Consider the following 23,045-nt stretch of genomic DNA (forward strand, 5'->3'; position numbering starts at 1 on the left):
AGAAATAGAGAATATTTAATTACTACAATAGTAATTTCTTGCTAGAAATGATATCAAATGTGGAAAACATTGTGCATTTACCGACAAACTGACCACCAACTGCAACTTTCAGATGCCATCTTTATTTTTCAGCTTAAAGGTACAATATGTAAAAATTTTGCAGTAAAATATCCAAAAACCACTAGGCTATTGTTATATATTTTGTCCAGCTGATTACAAACAATATCTCTAATGTTTTCAACTACTTGTAAATCATGAGAAAATTCCCATTCTAAACAGTGACACGGGGCAGTGCAGTCGCCTGTCAATGACGTCAGTTACCTTTGTTACCGCCTTTACTGACGTAGAAACCACATGACAACAGTGCCGTGGACAAATGCGGAAGTAGTGTCTAGCGTCCAGCAAACCACTAGCTTGCTTCAAGCAGTTCCTTATTTACTTCTTGCACGTTTTATGGTGGATTGTGTTACTTATTTATGGAACATAATTACTGTTTACCATCTGACGCTGGTTCTGTGGACAAGGACAGCTCCCGTAAACTCATGACCGGAAAAGCGGAAGCGGCGCCGGCGACTGTGTCATAATAAAAGTCCCGCTTCCCGTGAGGCATGTGTTGATCAATCGCTCCAGCTCCTCGTTCAGCTCCCGCAACACTCGCTCCTGCTCTGCTTCATACTACAGTAACGTTAATAATCGCATCCACGAACATGAGTTCTTCCAGACTCCAATCCCTATTCTTTTGCACCGTCCGTTGAGATGGAGACCACATGTCCCAAGTTTCTGCGCTGAAACTTGGCGTCATCAAACTACGCCTTTGTTTTGAATAGGCTTCTAGCGACCTCTAGCGGAAAAAATATCACAAATTGTACCTTTAACAGTCACAGAATGGAAAGCAGAGGATTGTGGGATATCAAAGGCAGTGAAGGATATATCTATACCGCCTTCAAATATTGATCAGATGACGTTATTGTATTGTTAGTCAGTCACCCTGATGTGTGTATTTAAGTCCATGTGTTTTTAGTCTTTTTTGTAAGGTCTTTGTAAGGTTTTGTAATTTACTAACCGTTCAGAAATATTCTAAAAGTTGTAACTTCTTCCTTAGTCTCTCCAGCAGTTTCTGACATTTTGGCTGCATGAGATTCTCCAGTTTTGTTGTTGAGTATCTGAAGCGTGAGCTGTTAAAGCTCCACCCTCTTCTGGAAAGGGGGCAGGAGCAGCAGCTCATTTGCATTTAAAGGGACACACACACAAACAGCATGTTTTTGCTCACACCCAAATAGAGGTAAATTTGACAAGCTATAATAAATGATCTGTGGGGTATTTTGAGCTGAAACTTCACAGACACATTCTGGAGACACCAGAGACTTATATTACATATTGTGAAAAGGAGCTTAATAGGTTCCCTTGAAGATACAGAGTTTCCTCATGAGGACCAAAAATAAAAAATAAAATGTCCGCACAAGGTCAAAAATTACTGATGGGTAACCACAACGTAAGGTTTACTAGGACCACATACCAAACACACACACACACACACACACACACACACACACACACACTGTAAAAATAACAGAAAAAGTACTGGCAGCTCATTACCTGGACATTATCCAGTAATTTTACAGACATTTCTATTAACCCTAAAACACACCTCAATGAAGGATTCTAAATACTGGTAAAAATTCTGTTAAAATAATACAGTACATTGTGACCTATTTTTACAGGGTTTTTTGTGTACATATCTAAAGCCTATTTTATTATATAAGACAAGCTGCAGAAGTCCATTTTCCAGAACAGCAACATCGTTGTGCATTTCAGGTGCTCATGAGGGCTATTTTTGAACCTGCTTGTTTTTGCATTGATTGCTCTGAATTACTTCTTGGAAGCCAGTGCTTAAAAGATGTAATGATCACGGTGAGCGGGTCACTGATTGTCTTGACTGTCCTCTTCCTGGATTTTAACATCAAAAGGTTTGGGGAAAGCAGGCCACAACCAGTTTCCTGCTGATCAGATGATGTGCTTTAGTCTAGCTGTGGTTTTCAGACCAGAACCAGCCAGTACTAGAAGGGGTGTGAATGGATTCAAAGATGGAGGTGTAAAACCTTGCATATTAAATTTAGTTCATCTCACAATGTACATCCTCTGTCTCTACTCGACAAACATATATTTGGCCGTAAATTGGTTTTAATTGTTTTAAATTAAGGTGTTTTATTTGTAGCACAGATTTTTTTGTGGTACACTGCAAAAAATAAAAAATAAAATCCGTAAAATAACAGAAAAAGTTAATTACCCAGACATTATCCAGTAATTTTTCTGACATTTCCGTTAACCCTAAAACACAGTACAATGAAGTGCAAAATTCTAAATACAGGTAAAAATAAATACAGAAAAAATGTTAAATTAATACAGTGCATTGTGCTCTATTTTTACTGATTTCTTTTTTATTATTTACAGCAATTTTTTACACTGTAGCTCAAGACTAATTTCACTAACTTGGTCTCTAAAATCTCTGGTTTTACATTGTTTAATGCAGACTTAAGATCTACAAAATGCATCCAGATTCTGGAATTTCAAGATGTTGTAAGTTGAAATGCAAGACAATACCACACCATTCACTTATTGAGCTCTTCTTAGAAAGAAAGGTTTATACGATCAAGTACTCAAATACTCAGAGGGCAACAGAGAATTCTTTTGCCATAACTGTTTATTTGAAAATGTGCATGAAGAGTAGATTTTAAACTTTGAATTCACTGAAGTCATTATGCATTTAAAAAAAAGTCTCTTTGGGGTTTAAAATGTATTAAAATATGCATTTCCTTATTGACTTGTTTGTCTTGCTCGTTCTGTGTTTGCAAATATTCTGAGCAAATGAGGAAAAACCAAACAATGTTACAATTAACCCTGTTAACCTCTGCTCATAGAAAACAATTAGCACTCATTTGGTAGGCTATACATACACACGTTTCATAGGATGTGTTCCATGTAGGAGGTAGCTGAGATATCACTGTAAGACAATAGTAACTACTGTAGAAGCTATTTATACATGACCATTAAAGTGACTTTTATTGATGTAAATCAATAGTCACTTTGTTTCAGTCACATTTAAATAAAAACTGTTCATTTCTAGTATTCTGGGTTCAATAAAGTTCAACTCTATATGTGGCATGCTGTCAATGACTACAGACAATATTTTGCACTCTCAATTTACAAAAACAAGCACTTGCAATGGAATGACAATGTCATAATATTAAAAAATACACATGGTCTTAAAGGATTAGTTGACTTCAGAATTAAAATTTGCTGATAATTTACTCACCCCCATGTCATTCAAGATGTTCATGTCTTTCTTTCTTCAGTCGAAAGGAAATGAAGGTTTTTGAGGAAAATATTCCAGGATTTTTCTCCATATAGTGGACTTCACTGGGGTTCAAGGTCCAAATGTCAGTTTCAGTGCAGCTTCAAAGAGCTCTACATGATCCCAGACGAAGGGTCTTATCTAGTGAAACGATCAGTCATTTTCTAAAAGAAATAAAAATTCATATACTTTTTACCCACAAATGCTGGTCTTGCACGGCTCTGAGATATGCCACGCATTACGTAATCATGTTGGAAAGTCACATGACGTAGGTGGAAGTACCACGGTAGGGCGAAAAACTCCATCTCATTTCCTCTTCCAACTTCAAAATCGTCCAACATCATTGTTTTCCCTTTTTTTGTAAAGGGCATTTGATATGTTCGCTTTGTAAACACTTGCTCTGTACTGCCACGTACGTCACGTGTAACCTTTCCAACATGATTACCTAATGCGTGGCGCATTGCAAGACCATTATGCCTCATTACAAGTACATGTAACATATGTAACAAGGACACTGTAAAATAAAGTGTTACCAATTTTTTTAATGAGTGAAGTATTACCAAGGACTATAGAGAGACAATTCACTCATAGTAATAATGAATGGGAGAAACTGCAACACGCAATATGGTGGAATACATCCCGCTTTCTAAGTAAAAGAGCCAATCGCTGATTAGTAAAGTCATTACATCACTGCAGCTGCCATTAGAATCCCGGTTCCCATAGAAACCTGAGACTCGCGATTATGACTGCACACGCGCACTGGCTCATCTAGCCTGAAAAATAATTTTTTTAAAAGTTATTTGAGCATAACAAACAACATTTATGGGAAAGTTCGATTTAATTGTAAGTTCGCCAAGCAGTTTTTGAGATTTCAGGATTTCCCCATTCAAAAGGACTTGGTCTCGGATGACCGAAATAGCTGCCCGGAGGCGTTGCAAAAATGGCCGCTGAGTGCACAGACTTTCCTTGAAAGGGACTTTGGTAGGCTATGGAGGGTATGCATCAACGTCACTTTCCCACCGTAAATGTGCTCCCTCAGCTGGACTGAGTGGCAAAAGAACCTGCTGCGTGACTGGATTTAATAGGGGAACTGCGAAAACGAGAGTAAAACTAACGAATTACACTAAAGGTTGGGACTGAATGTGTTCCTTAAAACTTGTCAAATAAACCTGACCCATGGATATTGACATACAGCCAGAAGTCGTATTCCTGACATTTATATGTGCCTGATTTCGACGCCGGGGAAATACATAAAGCAAATCTGCCTTTTTCGCACATTCACGCAGAAAACCAATGCCACTAGAGGGCGAAACCGCAGTCTTAACGGTAGACGGTGACGTCACATGCATACCCTCTATTACCAAAGTCCCTTTAAGACAAGTCATTTCACTCGGTGGTCATCTTTGAAACGCCTCTGGGGCATTCAACTGCAGCTCCTATCTCTTTGAAAGGGGAAACATCAAATTCTCCAAAGCTGTTCACCAAGCTTTCGATTAAATTTCATATTTGAAATAACCAATGAAATCTGACAACTGTCTCAAAAAAATTTTGTTTCTAAATGCTCGAATCATGATAAAAAACTGTATTATTCAGGCTGGATCAAGCTAATGCGCATGCACAGTCCTAAATGCGTGTCTCTTCAGCTTCATTTGGGAGGCGCGCATCTGACTGTTTCTATAGAAACCGGAGCTTCTAAAGGCCGCTGCAGTGACGCGATGATTTTACCAATTGTCGATTGGCTCTTATTTAGAGGGCGGGACTTAGTCCTCCATATTGCACGTTGCACTTTCTCCGATTCAAAACAACACGAGTGACGCGTTGTGTTATTCTGTAGTCTTTGCTATTACTGAGTGAACTTTTAACAAATATTTTAATTTTAATTTTTGTACAACATATTAAACACAACACAATGACATTTATGAAAACCCCTTTTCCATTTCCATTCAAAATAAAGGTTGAATGTATGAAATATTGTTGATATTTAAATTTACGTTTGGATGTGTTTGAAACCAAAATAGGCTACAAAATCCCCTCTAAAGAAAACAAGCATTTGTGTTATTGGATCTTATGACAACGTCCTCATGTGACAACTAACCCCGGACTTCTCACAAATCAGTTTACTAAAAAAAAAAAGAAGTCAGCGACAGAAAAGCAACGGCAATATGGGGGAAACAAAACCCATCACTAATGAAATAAATAGTTTTATATGAATGAATAAATCGTTTCATTATTATTATTATTATTATTATTATTTGTTATCCCCCACTGCGCAATAGTCTTGCATAAAAGCCTTTGTTGGATGAGAATCTGATTCCTCCTCCTCCTCCTCTTGCAGGTGTCAGTCTTAATTCTGTCCAGTAGGTGGGACTTTATACTCGTCATCCGGAGCATCGCCGCTCTCAGCAGTACTTTCCTCCAGCTTGGCCACTGAGAGCATCTCTATGATGGACTGTGGAAAGGAAAGTCGAGGCGAGTTGTGGCATTTGCTCTCGTTCTTTTGATAAGGCGATCAGATCACGAGCCAAGCCTCATATGATGTTCCCAGGCGCGCGCACTCTTATGTAGCAAACGCATCTAGACACTTAACACTCATATCTTCATCAGCGATCTCAACCATCACCATCCTAACCAGCCCTGGAAGACGTCGAGTCGTTTCGGACCCAACAGTCATGGATGTATGGTTCTGTTCTGCGGTTCCAGCGTTCACCTGGAGGCTTTTCTTTCTTTCAAGCATCTTCCAGGGTTATTGGAGCTCCATGCTCGATTGTCCGCCAACATGCAGCTGTTCGCCCACTGAGATCTATTGCAATAAGTCCGACAGTGGAAATTTCTTCCCTTTACTTGCTCTACAAGATCCGGCGGGCAATGGCAGTAACAATAATGACATTGAAGAGCTCTTCAGGAACATCACGTCCATGTAAGTGGGTTTCTGTGCGTCCCTCTCCTACTGCGCAAAATGATAGAAATATATATTTCACCGCGACTTCCTCACATAGGAGTCAAACTTGGCTTCCATATGAAATATGCATTATAATATCAACTTTTATTTTGCATTATGTTTATTTGAAAACTAATTCGATTATTTAAAGATTCACAATCTCCATTTATTTTTTCTTTAAAGGTTTTACGAGCTCATTTAAGAGCGTTTTAATATCAAACATTTTGAATTCGATGATGCTATTTCTGTTTTGCTGGCGCCAATTTTATGTCGTGCTTCTGCATTCATTAATAATCATAGCATGTAAGAACCTGTTTGCTTTCTCATTGATTTAATCAATGCAGCCAAGTCTGTTTTTCATATTATTGAATGAAACCTCTTTAGGAAACGTTCGGTTTGATATGACTGCCTTAGGCATTGGAAATAGTAGCCTATTGTCCACTCTGAAATGGATTGTTTGTGGGTACACATTAATATCCAGGTCTAAACATAAATCCGTTGTTGTGACATGTATATTATAGAAGTGATTGTAGTGATAATATAACACTAGTAATGACTGGTTTGAAGTGAACAGCAGTGCACCAACAGGTTACAGAGATTTCTTTCATTCAGCACTCTGGACAGCTCCTACAATCTGCTGGATGATTAAATGTACAGCCTTGATGTGTTATAAAACTTCTATATTCATATAGAACATGAGAGAGATAGCTATCTGTTTCTCTTGCTGCCGGTCTATTTTGCTGTCTGTCTGTTTGTCCTTTTCATGGCTGGCTGTACTGTGATACATGACAGTGTTTTTTTTCCATTGAAGACATGATTTATTTAGTCGCTTGCTCAGAAAATGGAGGGGATCCTTCAAAGTTTCAGTTTTTCAATCAAAGTGTCTGTTCTGCAAGTGTGGAATTCTGTATAAGAGCAGGTGTGTCTTTCTCACTGAGGTTTTTGAACCAAAATGTTTTAGCATTGAAGTGAAATTTATGTATTTAGTATTTTTAATGTTTTTGAAAGAAGTCTCTTCTGCTCACCAAGGCTTCATTTATTTAATTAAAAATACAGTAAAAATAGTGATATTGTGAAATATTATTACCATTTAAAGGAAATATTTTACTCTGTGAATATATGTTAAAATATAATTTATTCCTGTGATCAAAGCTGAATTTTCAGCATCATTCCTCCAGTCTTCAGTGTCAAATGATCCTTCAGAAATCATTTTAATATGATTTGATACTCAAGAAACATTTTGGATTATTATCAATGTTGATTTTTTAAGGATTATTTGATGAATAGAAAGTTTAAAAGAGCAACATTTATTTGAAATTGAATCTTTTGTAACATTATAAATGTATTTACTGTCACTTTTGATCAATTGAATGCATCCTTGCTGAATAAAAGTATTATATAACTTTAACCCCCCCCCCCCCACCCAAAAAAAAAAAAAAAAAAAACTTACAGCCCCCAAAAACAGTAGTGTATAATGTTACTAAAGATTCAATTTCAAATAAATTCTGTTCTTTTGAAATTTCTATTTATCAAAAAATGATGCTGAAAATTCAGCTTTGTCATCACAGGAATAAATGACATTTTTACATATATTCACATAGAAAAGAGTACTTTTAAATGGTAATAATATTACTGTTTTTACTGTATTTATGATCAAGAAGAAGAGAGAAGAGCAGGAGACTTCTTTCAAAAATATTTAAAAAAAAAAAACCTTAACATTTAAAATTTTTGGCTATATATAATAATCAACATATTTCTAATGCAACTATTGCAAGTTACCTAATGTAGCTTTTATAGCTATATATATATATATATATATCAGTTTTATTTCAAAACAGGACACTTTTGTGTCTTTTGTGATGTTCTTGCAATAGCATTTGAAACTTATCATATGACTTACAAGCACATCATCAAGTTTTTATGAGACCTTTTTTTGTGTTAAGTAGGTCAGGACTGCCATTTGAGAATTAAGAAGAACGTCAGGGTTTGGCTCTTAAATGCGAAGAACCGTAACTATAGAATGGCACTGACCCTGTCTAGCCCATGCAGTATTGGTTGAAGTTGTCCTTTAAAGCTAATTTGTGTTTAAATTTTGTTTGTCTTAATGGCTATAATAGTGATTTTTGTTGGGGAAGCTGATCGTAGATCAGTGTAAGCGGGCTACTCTGAGCCATCTGCGGGGGCCCCACTTTTACTGAGGAATATAAATGAAGCACCTTCTGAGGCAACAATCAAAAGACGCATTGATAACCTGTGGGAGCAAAGGAGGTTCAAAAAGGAAGTGCTTGAGATCTGGAAATGAGGCTCGGGTTGAGCTGTTCGAGCTTTTGAAGTTTGTTTCTAAGGTGATTGTATTTTAATTAGCTTATGATGAATCATGGAGACAAACGATAGTCGTGTTAGACATACTGTATAGAGAGAGAAACTGCAGAATTGTTGGTAGTCAGAAGCTGGATGCAGTTTTCTTCAATATTTCACAACAATCTATCAAAGATTTTGATACAAGTCTTGGGATTTACAAAGAAATTCATAGTGTATAAAATAATAGTTATTAATAATAGTGATTAAATGTCAAATCAGGAATAATATATATTATATATTAGTATACAGAATTGTGAGAAAATTATATATATATATATATATATATATATATATATATATATATATATATATATATATATATATATATATATATATATATATATATATATATATATATATATATACAATATGGTAAAAACAATTACAAAGTAAACTACAGCAGTAACATTACAGTAATGAGAAGCTAATGAAAATTACCGCTGAGAATAATGATAATTACAACAAAAAACCTTCAAAAGTAAAACATCCAGATGCATTATGGTAATGATAATTTTGAGGGAAATGTGCTCAAATCTCATGAAAATAATGAAATAATGACACACTGCAAAAAATCTTAGAGGTAATAAAAACTGGCTTCATTTGCTTAATGCGAAATATAATTTATTTTCCTTTTTCTTTTAATATTACAGTGACTGCCTGAAATTTGCCTGTACCAATTTTTACTTGACTACTAAAAGGGTCATGGCTCCTTGTTTAAAAAGTGATAATACATGTACAATCACATATTCCAAATGAATGAAAATGAATGAATAAGTTTGAGCTCCTTTCTCCCTCCTAGTCTATTCTCACTAAATGGGTGATGGGAAAGAGTTTAGGAGATGAGGAGAATGCATTAGTGCTCTACAGAAACAGTGAGGATTTGTTTTTGAACAGAGCTTATAGTTCTGTTTGAAGTCAGCTTTTTCACTACAATCAGTAAATGTATCCCACAATGTAATGCAATAAAGCGTTGATTTACCCTGCTGCTTCTTTAATTGGAAATGGCCCATGTCAAGCTCTGTCTGTGTGTTAATGGTGAGGTTTCTAGGTCAAAGCGAGCACTATTCTTTATAATTAGAGAGCCTTCAGATAGCTAAAGTTCATCTGAGGGAGCTGCAGTGTGTAATGCATAATTATGTTGTATGATATGGATATAGAGAAGCACAAAGAAACTAAATCTTGATCTTCTGTTCAAATTTAGCCAGGTTAAATTTCATTACTTAAGGCAAAACATATCATGATTTTACCTGCCAGTAGTTTTGAAAATTGAAGATTGAAGATTTTTACATCAAAAAACATCCTAATTTAGATTAGGCCATTTTTTTCCTCTCTCACTGAAAGACTCCATTTTGTTAGGCGTGCCGTATTCAAATCTTGGAATGGCCACTGCTATGATTGGGCAACAGTTTTGCATATTAAAATCAATTTCAACGTCCCCACTACACAAGTGGAATTGTTTTGACATGTTAGGATCACAAGGATGGCAATGCAAAAACTGTTTTTCCGCAATTCGGCACTTCTTGTAATCCTCAGAGGCGTCTCTATGGTTTTGTTGCTGGCGTAATCCTGTTTTTGCGTCTGTCTCGTATTTACTACTTCATGATGTGAATTGGGGGCGGGGCTAAAGAGGCAATAGTTGTGTTCGACTTCATGCAGCGCTGCGCAGACCAATCGGCGTTTGACTAGAAGCAGGTTAGACATTTTGTCTGACTTGAGACAGCCTCGACGACATGCGATTCGAGAGCAGCTTCTCAAGAGCGGCTGCGTGAGCTCTGATGACGACACAGCTGTTTTACTCTTAGTCAGATTTACTGCATGACAACGATCACGTGTGTTTCGTGTGTTTATTCTGAAAACTTCAGTTCCACTAATGCTCACAAATCTGTATTTTTATAACACTAAAAGCTCTTTTCATGTAGTTGCGGTGTTATATTGTGTCATGTTTATCAAAATAAAACTGATAAAAAACGTAGACCCCACTACATTGGTATTTAAATAGTATATGCTTATAACAATCAGGGATAACATTATGAGCACTGACAGGTGAAGTGAATAACACTGATTATCTCTTCATCACGGCACCTGTTAGTGGGTGGATATATTAGGCAGCAAGTGAACATTTAGTCCTCAAAGTTGATGTGTTAGAAGCAGGAAAATGGTCAAGCGTAAGGATTTGAGCGAGTTTGACAAGGGCCAAATTGTGATGGCTAGACGACTGGGTCAGAGCGTCTCCAAAACTGCAGCTCTTGTGGGGTGTTCCCGGTCTGCAGTGGTCAGTATCTATCAAAAGTGCTCCAAGGAAGGAACAGTGGTGAACCGGCGACAGGGTCATGGGCGGCTGAGGCTCATTGATGCACGTGGGGAGCGAAGGCTGGTCCGTGTGGTCCGATCCAACAGATGAGCTGCTGTAGCTCAAAGCAAGAAGTTAATGCTGGTTCTGATAGAAAGGTGTCAGAATACACAGTTCATCACAGTTTGTTGCGTATGGGGCTGCAGACCAGTCAGGGTGCCCATGCTGACCCCTGTCCACCGCCGAAAGAGCCAACAGTGAACACGTGAGCATCAGAACTGGACCACGGAGCAATGGAAGAAGGTGTCCTGGTTTGATGAATCACGTTTTCTTTTACATCACGTGGATGGCCGGGTGCGTGTGCTTCGCTTACCTGAGGAACACATGGCACCAGGATGCACTATGGGAAGAAGGCAAGCCAGCAGAGGCAGTGTGATGCTTTGGGCGATGTTCTGCTGGGAAACCTTGGGTCCTGCCATCCATGAGGATGTTACTTTGACACGTACCAACTACCTAAGCATTGTTGCAGACCATATTCACCCTTTCATGAAACGGTATTCCCTGGTGGCTGTGGCCTCTTTCAGCAGGATAATGCTCCTGCCACAAAGCAAAAATGGTTCAGGAATGGATTGAGGAGCACAACAACGAGTTTGAGGTGTTGACTTGGCCTCCAAATTCCCCAGATCTCAATCCAATCGAGCATAAGTGGGATGTGCTGAACAAACAAGTCCGATCCATGAAGGCTCCACCTCGCAACTTACAGGACTTAAAGGATCTGTTGCTAACATCTTGGTATCAGATACCACAGCACACCTTCAGGGGTCTAGAGGAGTCCATGCCTCGACGGGTCAGGGCAGTTTTGGCTGCAAAAGGGGGACCAACACAATATTAGGAAGGTGGTCATAATGTTAGCTCCTCCACAACTGAAAGCAGCAACTCTCGCTGACCGGTTACATCCAGCCGCAGCTGATGTCGAACACACCTAATGGTGTAGAAGTAGGCGTTGATCTTCTGCAGAGGCAATATTTTGTAACATTTTTAATGTCATACTGAGACAAAAACTGAAAGGAATCGTTCAATAAAAGGTGTTTTTGGGCTAACGGGAAAGAGTTCTGAAACTTACAGGATATTTTCATACTACAGAGAGTGACAAAGATGCGACATTTCAAATTAAATGAGCAAAATATCTCATTAAATGGATCACATCATGAAATAATCATCTGGTAGCTGTAGTAGCTGTAGGAAGAAAAAGGGAATCACACTTCTTCTCACTTTTGTGTTTTTTAAAGTTGGTGTCTGTTTCTCAAGGCAGTAAAAAACAAAGCTACATAATCGCAGCAGCACCAGAATGACAGCAGCGCGATGCCACAATGCCACTCTTTTTGACACTCCACAGATTTTGTCTGCCACCTCAAGACTACTTTCAAGGCGACGTTATTCCACCATGAAATATTGAACACTTTGAATCCATGAACAAAATTCCTTTGATCCTCCTTTTCTAGGTCACATAAAATCCTACATGCCACAAATTCCTTACCAACACAACTATTTTTAGATCCAATTTAATTAATATTTTCTCTCTTTGAAAGCTTAATTTGTGCACACTATGCGAGTAATGATTGCGTTTTAAGCTAATAGGGTAAAGACCTAGTCTGCAAAGTTTTGGATGCAGTCCACAAGACTGTATATTACAAAAAGCATCCTGATCCTACCTGCTGCATAACATCCTTGAACAGATTTCAGCTGCACTCCGGCAGAACCTTAGATGTATAGGTTTATATAATAACGTGAAATGGAATCTGTCAGACATTCACGCTTTTCCTTTTTTCCCTAGACTATGAGTCGAGTAGATATGGAGATTGAAATTGAAATACAGCAGAAAGATTTTAAATGGAAAATGTCCTATCCTATTAAAAGTGTGTACAGTTCTTGTCATGTGTGAGATTCTCCAAGGGCTTGGAATATGTGAAAAAGAGATGTATGAAAGTGTCTCAGAATCTGATTTGACATATATTACATGAAAAGACTGCTGTCACTGTCACTGTGTTTGATTTTATATAAAATTATTTCATTATAATCCAGCCTCAAGCGCCGTTCTTAGATTCCTTATTTCAGTTATGCATCTGTATTCATATTGACAGGTTTCTAAACCTGCTTACTGCAAACTTTTAAGGCAGCATCCTAACTATAATGGAACACTGTAAGTAAATAATTTGAAATACTCTACAAAAAAAGCAACTTTTACAAATAGCTCTCCTCACACAAAGTGCACAGGAGACTCACCGATGGTTTAATGTATCACTGCGCTACTCTAATAAGCATAAACATAATGAATGAAAAGCATAAAATAGTGCGGATAGTCTAATTAAAAAGTATGAAAAAATCCTAGATTTAAAAAAAAAATGTTGTATATATATATATTCTAAAATATTCTAATGTAATTAAATTATATAGGCTATATATTTACATTTTAAATAATTTCTTTTACTCTTTTTATGTAGATTACATACAAATTGAAGTCGGTTACTGATTCCAAATTACATGACAAAATAAAGTAATAAGCCCCAAGAAGCCTAACAACGCCCCTTAGCTGTTATAAATTCACTGTAAACCACAGCTTCACAGAGCTTATTACTTTTATAAAACAGTTACCACACAATAATGTTAAAAAAATATGTCTCAATGTAACATTCAGGAATGTAAAATCACTAAAAGCGTTCCTTCCACTGGAAAAACTAGTCCCTGACCGTGAAAAGCAAGAAGTATATAGAGTTTAAGTATACAGCTATTGACAAATCAGAATCAATGACTGGAATTAACCATTTTACAAACTGTTAAAAGTTAGTAACATAATCCATTACATTACATATTTAAGGTAATGTAATCTGACTACTTTTTGATTACTTTTAGATGAATTTTGATCTAACTCATTTATCACATTGATTTGAATAGGATAATCTTCTTGTATATATATATATATATATATATATATATATATATATATATATATATATATATATATATATATATATATATATATATATATATATCCATACTGATATAAAAAATACAAAGAGAAAGAAAATATATTCTATCCTTTGTTATCAACAACATGAAGTGCATTAAATATTACATTATGTAAAGGTTTCTCAGACTGGAGTTCATGAAGGAACTGCAGGGGTTTATGAGTTTAATGAAAAGCTATTAAGTAATTAAATCAAATGAAAAAACACTAACTAGAAAAGATTAAAAAAATATTTTATTTACCTGCATGTCATGTGATCATTAACTGGCATCACAGAACCGTGAATGTAATTTTATTATTATTATTATTATTATTATTATATAACTTATTAACTTAAAATCTCAGGGGTTTTTAATATATATATATATTAGACGTTTAAATATATTAGAGGTTCAGATGACAAAAAGTTGGAGAATCCCTGCATTGCATGTAAATATGAAATGAAGTGAATTTGCACATTTGAATGTGTTTGAAAGACAAAAGCTTTCCAGAGACATCAATACACGGTTAAATGAGTAATAATTCAAATAATAATGTTTGTCAGGAGCTGATTAGATATGCAATGTTGCAACATTTAGAACACTTGTTAAAAGTGAAATGATTTCTGTAAATCCAGTGATCAAATGGTCTCAGTTTTCAGTGATAGTCACATGACTGGCGACTGGTCTGTTTGTGCGATTCCACAAACCTGGAAGAGCTTCTGAATGTATACAAGCAGTAGGAAAATTAAAAAAAAAAAAAAAAAAAAAAATAGAATTATGAATAATTTACTGCCATAACTGAGAATCTGTTCAATCTGTAATCAGTAAAAAAGTAAATGATTATGAGTATGTATTTCAAAAATGTAATATAATCTAATTACAAGTAGTTAATTTTTGGAATCTGATTATGTAATCCAGATTACGTGTGTGTGTGTGTATAAGAAAACCTTTGAAATAAGTAATTCAGCTGTTGATTGCAGTAGCTTTGTATGTGTTTGCCAGCTCAAAAGGTTCAGTGTAAGCAGGAATAATAATAAAAAAAGAAGAAAAGCTTGCAGAAAGCTGCTTTTATGTGTCCCACAGCGACCACAATGGAAACGCAACACTTCCCAACCACTACTTCACAGTTGGGCTGCAAAATTTCTCACAGTGAATATCCGTCCTTACTTTATTTGAATCAGAATATAGTTAGTTAACACTTGTTGTAAGCGTGGGGAACTAGAGGAAGTCAGTGTTCACATGCACACACACTACGTTTGCTGTCCCAGCCGGTGGATTGCAAATTATGATCAACAGCATGTACTAGGACCCCAGATGGGATGTGTGCTTTAAACACTTTATTTTCACAGCCCAAAGTCTCCCAGATTTGCGTGCTGTATGTCATTTTGGGCTTCTTGCCAGTACAAAAGAGAACAGTGATCCAGTATTTTATTTAAAAGCTTCTCATACAACAATGGGCTACTCATCAGGGGATATGCCATGTATTGATCAACTTAAGACAAGAGAAGCTCTATGTGATAAAGTACTAGAAAGCTTGGTGAAAGACATACCTGCTCCCAGCACCCTGCTGCTGAAGTTTTGCACAATGAAATCAACAACAAGCCATTGACAGCATGAAAGTTTTTTTTTTTTTTTTTTTAATATTATTAACATGGTAGGTGGCCAGTGAAAATCTAATGACACCCAATAAAGACTGCCGCAATGGTGGTAAGGTTAAAGCAATGCAGTATTTACATGTAATATTTTAACAAATCATTATATAACACTAAATGACTTTAAAATGATGGTTTAAACTTGTTTAACTATGCCTTCCCTACACAACATTAAACTAAGTCACTTTTTTATTATTTTAGGGCTTCCTCAGAAGAAAGTCATACAGGTTTATAACGACATGAGGATGAGTAAATGATAACAGAAATTTCATTTTTTTAAGCCTTTTATTACATAAAAAAGTACAGTGTGTGTGCTCATGCTTGTACTCTATGTTCAATTATCTGGACATGTTTTTACAATTAAAGCTATGTACTAGTGTCTAGATTTGTATGTTATGACTTCCAGGCTGTAGGGTCCCTATAGGAAATTGTTTGGGTCCTCTACTGAGGATTGGATCTGGTGAAACATGAAGCAATATTAGTAATGTAATTCAGTGCAATAAGGCAATTCTCATTATACATATTACCCCCACCCCCCACCCCCCACCTTCAACACCATCCCAACACACACACACAGACACTTTTTAGTCACAGACTTAAAGGTGCCCTAGAACGTTCTTTCACAAGATGTAATATAAGTCTAAGGTGTCCCCTGAAGGTGTCTGTGAAGTTTCAGCTCAAAATACCCCATAGATTTTTTTAATTAATGTTTTTAACTGCCTATTTTGGGGCATCATTAAATATGCACCGATTCAGGCTGCGGCCCCTTTAAATCGCGCGCTCCCTGCCCCCCCAAGCTCTCGACTATAAACAGTGCATAAACAAAGTTCACACAGCTCAAATGGATCTTTACAAAATGTTTGTCATGCATGCTGCATGCATGCATTGATTCCTGTGAGTATAGTATTTATTTGGGTGTTTACATTTGATTCTGAATGAGTTTGAGGCTATGCTCTGTGGTTAAAGCTAACATTACACACTGTTGGAGAGATTTATAAAGAATGAAGTTGTGTTTATGAATTATACAGACTGCAAGTGTTTAAAAATGAAAATAACGACAGCTCTTGTCTCTGTGAATACAGTAATAAACAATGGTAACTTTAACCACATTTAACAGTACATTAGCAACATGTTAACGAAACATTTAGAAAGACATGTATGTCAATGTATGTCTTTTCCATGTACTGAACTCTTGTTATTCAACTATGCCAAGGTAAATAAAATTTTTGATTCTAGGGCACCTTAAAAACAGATACTTAACATGCTAGACAATACATGTCAATGAGCTTTCCTGTAGCTCAGTGGTTAGAGCATGGCACTAGCAATGCCAAGGTCATGGGTTCGATCCCAGGGATTGCACATACTCAGATACAAATGTATAGTATAATGCAATGTAAGTCGCTTTGGATAAAAGCGTCTGCCAAATGCGTAAATGTAAATGTAAATGTAATGAAACCTAGAGAACTCATTTACTCCTAAACAATAACTCTTTGAGTTCAGTTTGTGACTGTAATCTTGTTGGCATCACAGACAGCCTCACCTATCTGTTCAAAGACTGTAGAAACAGGTTCTGCCTCGGTTTCTGTCTGCTTTCTGCTGTGCTCAATGCCACTGTCTCCCGTGTCACACTCTGTGCTTCCCAATGACTTTCTGTCCTGTCAACTTCTTCCTCACATTGCTTTGCCAAGCCACAGCCTTCTTGCAAAACACTCACTGGCCACATTAGGTACACCTTGCTAGAACCAGGTTAGACCCCTTTTGCCTTCAGAACTGCCTTAAAGGGATAGTTCACCCAAAAATGAATATTTGATGTTGATCTGCTTACCCCCAGGGCATCCAAGATGTAGGTGACTTTGTTTCTTCAGTAGAACACAAATGATGATTTTTAACTCCAACTGTTGCCGTCTGTCAGTCAAATAATGGGAGTGAATGGGAACACAATCAATAAGAGTCGAAAACACTTGCATAGACAAATCCAAATGAAACCCTGCGGCTCATGATGACACATTGATGTCCTAAGACACGAAACGATCGGTTTGTGCGAGAAACCGAACAGTATTTATATCTTTTTTTACCTCTAAAACACCACTATGTCCAACTGCATTCAGCACTCGGTTAGTGAGGTCTGATCGCGCTCTGACAACGGAAGTGATGTCTCGCGCATATACTTCAATGAGTGCTAGACATTACTTACGTTGTCAGAGCGCGATCAGAAAAAAAAATCATGGTTTCCACAAAAATATCAAGCAGCACAACTGTTTTCAACATTGATAATAATTAGAAATGTGTCTCAAGCAGCAAATCAGCGTATTAGATGTGACAATGAAGACTAAAGTAATGATGCTGAAAATTCAGCTTTGAACACAGGAATAGATTACTTTTTGAAATATATTAAAATAGAAAACCTTTCTTTTAATTTGTGATCGTCACAGTCGGTTGCAAACAAATTTGAAACAGGATCTAATTGCAGTTGTTTTCAAAATGAACACGATGCAACAAAAATGCAACAATAACGGCAACTGAACCAAACGCAGGCCTTAAATACACAGTGAACTAATCAAAAAAGAAACGAGACACAGCTGACATGACTAATTATACAGGAGGTTAACTAGAAGTGGGAACAAAATAAACAGAAACAGAAAAAAAATGATAAACCAATTCAAATCTTAAACAGAATATTATAAAATATTATCTCCCTGACAGTGATAATATTTCACAATATTGTTGTTTTGATCAAATAACTGCAGCCTTGAGAGACTTCTTTCAAAAACTTCAGAAACATATTACCATCCCCAAATATTTGAATGGTAGTGTACTGTGTATATGCTCTCAGCAGCATGCAAAAAACATAATAGCAGATGTAATATTTATAATGTGTAAAATGTCTTTTTTTTTTAACTCAGCAGGCAGCCGAACACACCATCGCTGTGTTTTCTTGATATATTCTCCCCACCAGAGACCAAAATTTGTTTTCCCCTGAAATTGCCCATTGTTCTGTGTTAAGGAAGTCATCTCGTGCAGGTTTTCCAAACAAGTGCTCTCTGCAGCCTTTGGCATGGCAAGTGACATTGGCATCCCAAAACCAGGAAGTTATTGGCGTCCGTACCATTATTGCTGCTCTGTCTAATGCTCTCTGCCTCATGGGACCTAATTATGCTCATTTTCATTTTGGCTAAAGCTCAGGAGTGGATGAGGATAGAGATGTGCAGAATGTAGATACAGCACAGAAGGGTTTTTGTTGTGCCTATATTTAGATTGCCAGGTCTGGACATGGATCATGAAGCTGCGATGCATTGCACACAGTTAATCTGAGGCACATTGATACATGGCCTAAATGCATGCCTGCCTAGACACGGTTAGTTTGGGAAAGTTAAGTCTTATGCACATTAGCTTCGATAATATTCCAGCAGCACTTTGGATCAGAAATACTTAATGTGGAGGAGATCTCCTTTGAGAATGTGTAATTGCTCTGTTGCTGGTCAGAGATGTTTTGGAATGAACATGTTTGGAATAAAGAATAGTTCACCCCAAATTGAAGATGTTTTGCCTTTATGTCATTTCTTCCATGCAACACAAAAGGAGAAAGTATTTTTCCCCAATACAATAAAGCATTCAAAAAGGATGCAAAGACATAAAGTATAATAAACGTAGTCCATATAATGTTGTGTGAGGAGCAGAACAGAAGTCCAGTCATATGGGATTGAAATGACATAATGGTGAGTAAGGACAACATAATTGTCTTTTTGGTGTGAACTAACTGTTAAATGATGGTGCTAACAATGTTATTTGTGTTTTCTTTTAAGAAGAGAGCTCATTTCTGTGTCTAGCCTACATATGTTCCATAAACACATTTTTCTAAGTGATAAAATCACAATATAGGAAGATGTCAAGAATGTTGAAAGGCATTGCTGATAGGTGTATTGAATGGGGGAAATGACATTTGCACATTTTTAAAGGTCAACGCTAAATGGGGACAGTTTAATTGCCCTATGTATGTACTAGAGGTGAAACATTATCGTGAATTTACCTCAATCGAACACCTTTTCCTAAGGAAGTCAGACAAATTGATCAGTGAGCTCAGTATTTCAATACTTTTAAGTCTAAAGTGAGCAAAGAAGTCAATACTGATTTCAATCATTTCCAGTTCTCAAGCCTTTTTTGCAATACCTTCCAGTGTCTTCAAAAAGTACATTTTGCCAAACTACAACCCAATCATAAGTTGAAGTATTTATCTTGTCAAGTTTTGAAATTGTTTTATAAATAAAAATATATAACTGTCCAACGATATAAGCCTACTATGTGCAACAAAATTCCATTATTTTAATGAGTCATTCCCAAATGTAAATGAGTCATTACAGAATTGAAAACATAGTACATAGTATAGGGAGTTGAATCAGTGAATCATTTTTGTGAAACTGTTCATTTACATGAACCATCCGAACAAACTGATTTACTAGAATGAATGAGACTTTCAAAACTATGAGAGAACGGCACTTTTAGGATGAATCGATTCATTCGCTAAATGAATTAAGCTTTCTTACCCAGGCTCTGTCCCAAATGGAACGATCTAACTCACTTTTGTGACATAATGCTGCTTTGAAGCTCGCTTCAGTACGGGTTTGTCAAAAGTGCGCATCCAGGATACATATCGGCCGCAAAGGGGGGTACTCGCAAGCACCTTTCTGAAACTAAAATGACAAATGGGACACCCCATGGTCCTTAACAGACATGTGCATGAGGTGGACATCGAAGTCCACAAGACTGCAAGTGCACACGAAGTGTACCATTTAGGACAGGACATACATATGATCCAGAGGAACATTTAGGACCCACTAGAATGAATCAGACTATCCAACACTAGGGCCCTGTCCCAAATGTCACACTCCATGTACATTTGCGGTCTTGTGGACTTAAAATGGCCGACACATGCCACTTGCGGTCTTGTGGACTTAAAATGCCAACGTGTGCCTGTTAAAACTTAGGGTTAGGCCCAATCCCAAATGGCACCCTAAACCCTCACGGTCTTCCTCTGAGTCCGCACTTTTGTAATGTAATGCCGCTTTGACTGCCGGGTAAAGTCGTCTGCATAGCTCGCAGACTTGCGGGCTCAGCAGAAGTGCGCATTGAGGGCCGCAAAGGGGGCGCTCGCAAGCACCCTTCTGAAACCTAAAATGATAAATTGGACACCCTATGCTCTCGTGGACTTAATTGTGTGTTCACATCGCCGAGAGCATCAAAGTGACTGGCAGTCATTAATTTTCAATGCGAGCCAGTGGCGTGTGGCCATCGAGAAGAGTTGAAGTCAGGTCAACTTTATGCTAATGAGCTATGGCGCGGCAACCAATCGGAGTGTAGAGGTCCTTCGCTTGAGAGGATTCCAGAGAACGCAGTTGTGTAAACTTTGGTTTAGGGATGTCCCGATCACATTTTTTTGCCCTCGAGTCCGAGTCCGAGTCATTTGATTTTGAGTATCTACCGATACCGAGTCCCAATCCGATACTTCTATAACACATGAAAAACAATAAAGAAGAGCGAAAAAACAGATACAGTGCTTTTCAGGTTTTTCAGGTATCTAAACAAGGTATCGTTTTCACGTACAGAAAATGGATAAAGTAATCAAATATAAAATATCACTGCATATTATCTTTACTGTATAAAATAAATAAAGATTAATCATTATTGAAGTTACAAAAACTATTCAGTCAAGAGCAGTAAGTGATTTCTTTGTTATTTGTTGTTTTATTTAACATTAAAAACAGGCAGCAGGAATAGTTTTTCTCCCTTTAAGACATGCACGATCCAGTACATACCTATACTGTTCCACATGCGCTGTCTTTTCGACTAATATACGTTCACTTAAGACATAACCGACTATGTTTGCTAGGACGGGCATTTTTAAATAATTTTTGTATGAATTTGTCCGCTGAAGCGCAAGACCTGAACGATAACTCAGTATTTGCGCCAGGCCCGGTTCTATGATTGCGTGACTGGGGGGGCATTTCGAAAACTTGGTGGGGCAGCATAATATGATTTATGATTCATAGGTTTATGATCCCCCTACCCCCTTTTAACTACTAAACAGTTTCCTCAATTTTTCAGATTTTTCCGATTAATAACCGCTTCAAATTTAATATTAGCTAATCACAAAAGTACTTTCTATAATTCTGAAATTGAAACATTTGTTTTTTGACTATTTAGTTAGTACAACTGTTTAATTGGACTGTTTAGAGACTTTTGGTCTAAGATACGAATGGCTTAAAATTACAATTCATTTGATTACTTTATTTTCTAAATATTACACAACTTTTGGTATAATAATGGAAGATGAACACATTCAATGTCTACTGAACAATATTTTCATTTTGGGAAAATGTTATATTCATGTTATATTAATTTACTGTAAGTTCCTTAAAACAAAGCCATTGTTTTCTGTTTTGCAGAAAGAATTTTGGATTTACTCTAAATCTTTAAGAATGGTAAAATTTAAAAGTGGAAGAAGACAACTTGGTTCATTGAAGAAATTTAAACCATTAGAAGACCTGGTTGCATGATTCTTTCCTTTTTCGTGTGTTATTATATATTGTGGACTATATGTAAACATCTCATATTAATACATTTTTGTTGCAGTGCCAAAAAAAAAAAAAAAAGTTTTGATCTCACTTATTTATTTTTTTAAATTATTGATATTTTGCAGATTCTGAAAGGTGTTATCACATCAAATAATAGGCTACTATTCAACAAATAGCGCAATATGCTGATAGAATATTTTAGAGCTGAACATAACTTAGCAAAACTATTTTATATTTTACTATAATAGTTACATATATATATATATATATATATATATATATATATATATATATATATATATATTAGTTTTTAATTTATTAATTTTCAAGATTTTTCATGACTTGGAAATCACATTTTTAAAATTCCAAGCTACATTTCCAAGCGTTCCATGATCGTGTAGCAATGTATTAGCGGTGTGTGCGCGTTTAAATATTGACTAGTGCATTTATAAAGGAGCTGCATGTCATCTGCTCAAGTGATTGTCAATGGCCGTCTTGAGAAGTGATCAGATAAGGTGTGTCTTGGAAAACTGCTTAGAAAAAGGATGTGGATGAGGACATGAATGCTTTTTACAAGTTGAAATCTTGTAATTATGGCAATTCTAAGCATGGTGTGAGTGAGCACCTGATGTGCTGGGCATGTCTGTGAAGGAGAACTGTAAAAGGATGCGCGGCGCGAGGCGCGCCAGAAAAATACAACTGCACAATGTTTCTAGTTATTTAAGCCTAATGACATTTATCATTATTTTCCCCCACTAAGCAAATTGTTCTCTGCATTCCATGGAATCCTTTCAAGTTGAGAACTTCTACATTCCGTTTGTTTGACCGTTATTTTGACGTTCCCGTTGTACAGCGTTGGCGGCAGGGCAGCCAAAGC

At 36.7% G+C, this 23,045-nt stretch overlaps 1 protein-coding gene across 4 annotated transcripts in view; it reads left to right on the plus strand.

Annotated features, from left to right (window-relative positions):
- The first annotated feature begins 6,021 nt into the window (after positions 1-6,021).
- ntrk3b (neurotrophic tyrosine kinase, receptor, type 3b) overlaps positions 6,022-23,045 on the plus strand; it is a 165,424-nt gene continuing 148,400 nt past the window's right edge. For all 4 annotated transcript variants that reach the window (XM_067400335.1, XM_067400336.1, XM_067400333.1 and 1 more), the window contains exon 1: positions 6,022-6,269. In XM_067400335.1, the coding sequence (XP_067256436.1) occupies positions 6,022-6,269 (248 nt within the window). The remainder of the gene's footprint in view (positions 6,270-23,045) is intronic.

This window comes from Chanodichthys erythropterus, chromosome 11, assembly GCF_024489055.1.
Source record: "Chanodichthys erythropterus isolate Z2021 chromosome 11, ASM2448905v1, whole genome shotgun sequence".
Taxonomy (NCBI): Eukaryota; Metazoa; Chordata; class Actinopteri; order Cypriniformes; family Xenocyprididae; genus Chanodichthys; species Chanodichthys erythropterus.